This window comes from Carassius auratus, chromosome 43, assembly GCF_003368295.1.
Source record: "Carassius auratus strain Wakin chromosome 43, ASM336829v1, whole genome shotgun sequence".
NCBI classification, from domain to species: Eukaryota; Metazoa; Chordata; class Actinopteri; order Cypriniformes; family Cyprinidae; genus Carassius; species Carassius auratus.
The window spans coordinates 3527225-3531427 of NC_039285.1; the positions used below are offsets into that span (position 1 = coordinate 3527225).

The 4203-nt window shown below is 40.8% G+C and overlaps 1 protein-coding gene across 1 annotated transcript in view; it reads left to right on the forward strand.

Moving 5' to 3' along the window:
• The first annotated feature begins 278 nt into the window (after positions 1–278).
• The window catches only part of LOC113061461 (uncharacterized), a 9676-nt gene continuing 5751 nt past the window's right edge, over positions 279–4203 (forward strand). The window contains exons 1-2 of the mRNA XM_026230589.1: positions 279–460; positions 2076–4203. The exon at positions 2076–4203 is cut by the window's right edge and continues 776 nt beyond it. Of these exons, the coding sequence (XP_026086374.1) occupies positions 2117–4203 (2087 nt within the window). The 5' untranslated portion in view covers positions 279–460; positions 2076–2116. The remainder of the gene's footprint in view (positions 461–2075) is intronic.

Here is a 4203-nt window from a genome sequence, read left to right on the forward strand (position 1 = left end):
TACAGTGATGTATTTGAAACATACAGTATAAATCATAAAGGCCTGAAGCAAAGCCTAAATAAGACCAATTTCCTGATTTCATTCATACTGTTTCCAGGTTATTCTACATAATGAAAATGTGCTATTTAATTAAAAGTATATACCATACGGATTAAAACGTTCTTTTAAGTTAAAATGTTCATGTAACAGATATACCCCACGCTTGGTTTAACTGCTACCGCCTGTGCACTGAAGCCCCGCCTTCTTTTCATTGTCGCCCACCGATTGGCTGAACGTGCTAGCTCCGACATACTTCGACTGGCAATGCGAAATAACCTTTCGCAAAATAAGCAGCGGCGTTAAAGCATGTCTCTACTTTCTGGTACAATACTTCATCCGCTTCCAAACTGTTTGGGTTATACTTTAGGGTGTTTCAGTTGCCATGGATTGGTGCGATCGGATAGGAATCTCAGCGGATGAGGTGAGCATTGAGGCATTCACAAAAGTTGTTTTAGGGATGATTAGAACTTAAACTTGTTGTCGAAGATTGGCGAAGAGATACGAACATGGTCAATACAAAGATTAAAGTTGATAACTGTATTCGGCACAGATATAAAGTTTGTCTTTGGAGTATGAGACCACGTTTCAGCTTGATATTATGATAGTAATCACTACTATACGAAGTAACAACTCTGTAGTTTTTTTTAATATAGATCATGTGTTAAAGCATGTTAGATCATATGTTAAAAAGCATAGTTATATTTATGCTGAGTTATGATAAATAGTCTACATATCTAGGGTTCAGGAGGCTTTGTCACTTTCGTTTCAGAGTATATAGACGTGTTTAATAAAACTAGGTTAATGTTGACGGAAGTTTTCTAAAATACTCAAAACGTCCCCCAAATGGTCTCTTTTTCTTAAGGCGGATTTGCATTAGTAAATTTGCATGTTCGCATCGTGCACACAATAGAGTATTGTCCTAAATGTATCATAGTGCAATAACGCTGTGTAATGTTAATGTATATTTTTTAATAACACGTGATAACTGTTTAGAATTGTTAAGACGCATCTGTTGCACGTGCAGCATATTTGGGTGTGTTCCAAATGTTGCACGACTCTATAATGCTCACAAGTGCTGACTAGAGGGGCTGCTCACTAGGTTTTGAGACGCGGCCACAGTTCTGCTGAAACTTGTTGGGGGTTGTTTCATCATTTTTAGACCTCTGGGTCGCCTCATCTGGGGACTGACTGTCTTCACCAATGATAAACCACTTAAATCCCCTTTCACTGCCACTGTCAAGCCTCTGAGCTTCATTATGCCCTCTTTGCTCATCAGGGAACATCACCAGAGCGAAAGAGTAAACCTCCCCTCTACCTTTAAAATGGTGTCGATTGAGTTTTATAAAAAAATATACAATTAATAAGCTTTATTTTATATAACTTTTTATATTATAAAAAAATATAATAATGCAGAGAGAAAATAGATGTACATATATATATACAATATTATTAATAGTAAATGTCCGGTGAGAGTAATTTATATATATACAATATTATTAATAGTAAATGTCCGGTGAGAGTAATTGATAAAAAAAAAACATATTAAAATGTATGTGAGTGTGTGTATACATATTCATGCATCAATTATATAATTATTTTATTATCTTTTCTTCTGTCCTCACTAAATTGTAAATGCATGTGACAATAGGAACATTTGTACATATTCACATCTGATTAACTTTGATGTAATATGCCAAACTGCAAGATGCTCTTGCAAGCAAAGGAAGTATGGTGCACCCACTGTTATGCTTCTAGTTGTTGTGGTTACCGCTCACACATTTCTTCCTAATGTTAGAAGGAACCTGTCACATGGCATTTGTGGAAATAGAATGCACTGTAAAGACAGGAAACTGTGTTTTGACAAAACCACAGAAAGGAAGGTATTGCCAAGTAGATAAATAAACCACAAGAGGTGAAGCTGGGTAACTGTTTGTATAAAGATTTCATTCAAATGATTGTACAGCATTGAGAACTCCTGTTTCCTTAACATATAATCTCAAAAAGTGTTTTTGTTCTTTTGTTCTTTTGTTGTATAGCTATGATTTAGCTGGGTCAAGCCAGAGCCCAGGAGTCTAAGATGAGCAGTAAGCAGGGACGGAGCTGCATTCACCCTCTTGTTCAAAGTAATATGGAAGGTGCCACTCGGCTCCCTAAAGCTGACAGCCTAACACACTATTCCCATGACAAACCTCTACCAGTCAGCAGAGCTTATTTCCCATACTCTCTTGGTGGACAAGACACACTTGACTTTCCTTCTCCATGGGACCCTTCAAAAACCTGTGTGAGAAATGGACCAAGCCCGGGGATCCACTCATCGGTCACTGAAGGGTCAATTACAGTTCCAACCATTCACAGGCCTGATAAAGAGTCTTTTCCTGTGGATGTTGATGGTGGACGCTGTGCTGTACCTCAAGAGTTTGCAGTGAAACAGAGATTGGCCTATTATCCCAGACGGCACAGTCCCAGGGCAGCTGGGGTCATCTCACCAGTGGCAGATCCCAAGGGTCACATTGGAAGATCAGATGCAGAAAGCTGTGTTGGGTTGGCTATTCCAAAACCGGTGTATGTTCATAGTCCCTGCTGCACTGAGCGTGGATGCACTGCAGGGCATAATTACGGTGTGGAACGTGGACCACAAAGGATGTCCCCTCACATATATGGTGATGAATGGGCTGCTCATTTTAGCCGCATGGCCTATCTGCATAGAAAGGGCCAGGAAGCATTGGTGCAACAGAGGATTTTGCAGTTAGAGTATGGCGCGGATGGAATAATGGACGGAAAGGCTGAGAGTTACCATGGTTTCCGATTAAACGAGCCCAGAAGGTCACTTTCTTTAATGGAACCAAGTTATACTTACAACACTGCACATCCATTTATTGGTTCCACACCAGAGTACTGCCAACGTGCCCCAATTCCAGCACCGATATACAAGGGTCTTCCCCATACTTATGACCCAAGGACATTGGCACACCGTGGAGTTCCTTCAAAAGTATATCAGGATCATCCTCACATATCAAAATACACATCAATTGCTCCATGTCCCAGGGTCTATTACTCTCAGAGTCACCATGAGGCTTACCGAGCAGATCCCAATGTTATCACAGACGAGCATGGTCGGCATCATCACATGGGCCAGTTCCATTCACCTCGATCTGACTTGATGTCACCATCCTGCTCTGTTGCCCCCCCACACGGTCTGATGATACCAAAATATCCTTCTTATCCTCCATATGGGGTACATTTTAGGAGTAACCAAGCACCTATGCACGATCGGCCACCTCCACATTTCCCAGTGCATCAATCAGAGCGACCACTTGATTTCTCTGTACGAAGGGTTCAGACACCAGACTCCCCTCTGGAACTTTATAGACAGTCTGGAATTTCTGAGACTTTCCATCCTACTCTGGACCACTACAGACATTCCAGTAACACCACTACCCTTGAACACTCAGAGATGTCTGAAACTGGCTTTCTTGTAGGCAGCTCCAAAGAATTTCCCACAATGTCCCGTGAAGATGAACTTAAGATAAGACATTGTGTTTCAGAGCCATCTGACAAAGATGTATTAACTAAAAGGCCCAGAGAGGAACTTGAAACAGACATGGCCAGTAAAAAGCAAAAGATTGACTCAACCCATGCTTTGTCAGATAATGAGCCTGAGTCACCGTCCTCCCCACCCATGCCAGTTATTAATAAAGTTTTTAGCTTGGCTCCTTATAGAGTCTATTTCGAATCTACAGGCATGTTGGCTTCACTAAGGAATTCAAAAAGTCTACAGCCACAGCCTGAGGCGACACAGCTTAAACAAGAGCCGGAAATTCAAAACTGTGATCTAGATTCAAATTCAGGTGAAAGTGACCTCAGCTTGAAACAAGACACCCAAATGTCACCAGCTAACAGTGAAGCTCCAATTGAAATGCCAGATACTGTAAAGATAAAAAAAGAAAAATTGGATCCAGATGAAGTGACTTGTCAGTCGGAAATGAAAGTGAGCATTGCTGAGGAGATGAATCATCAGACGAACAATTCTGAGGTCAAAAAAGAGCAAGGGGAGCCAGACACAAGTATATCTGACTCTCGTCCTTGTCATGTTTTAGTAAAGAGTGACTTTGAAGAAAAAAGCGATCCTTTCTTATTAGAAAAGTGTGAATCTTCAGCCACATG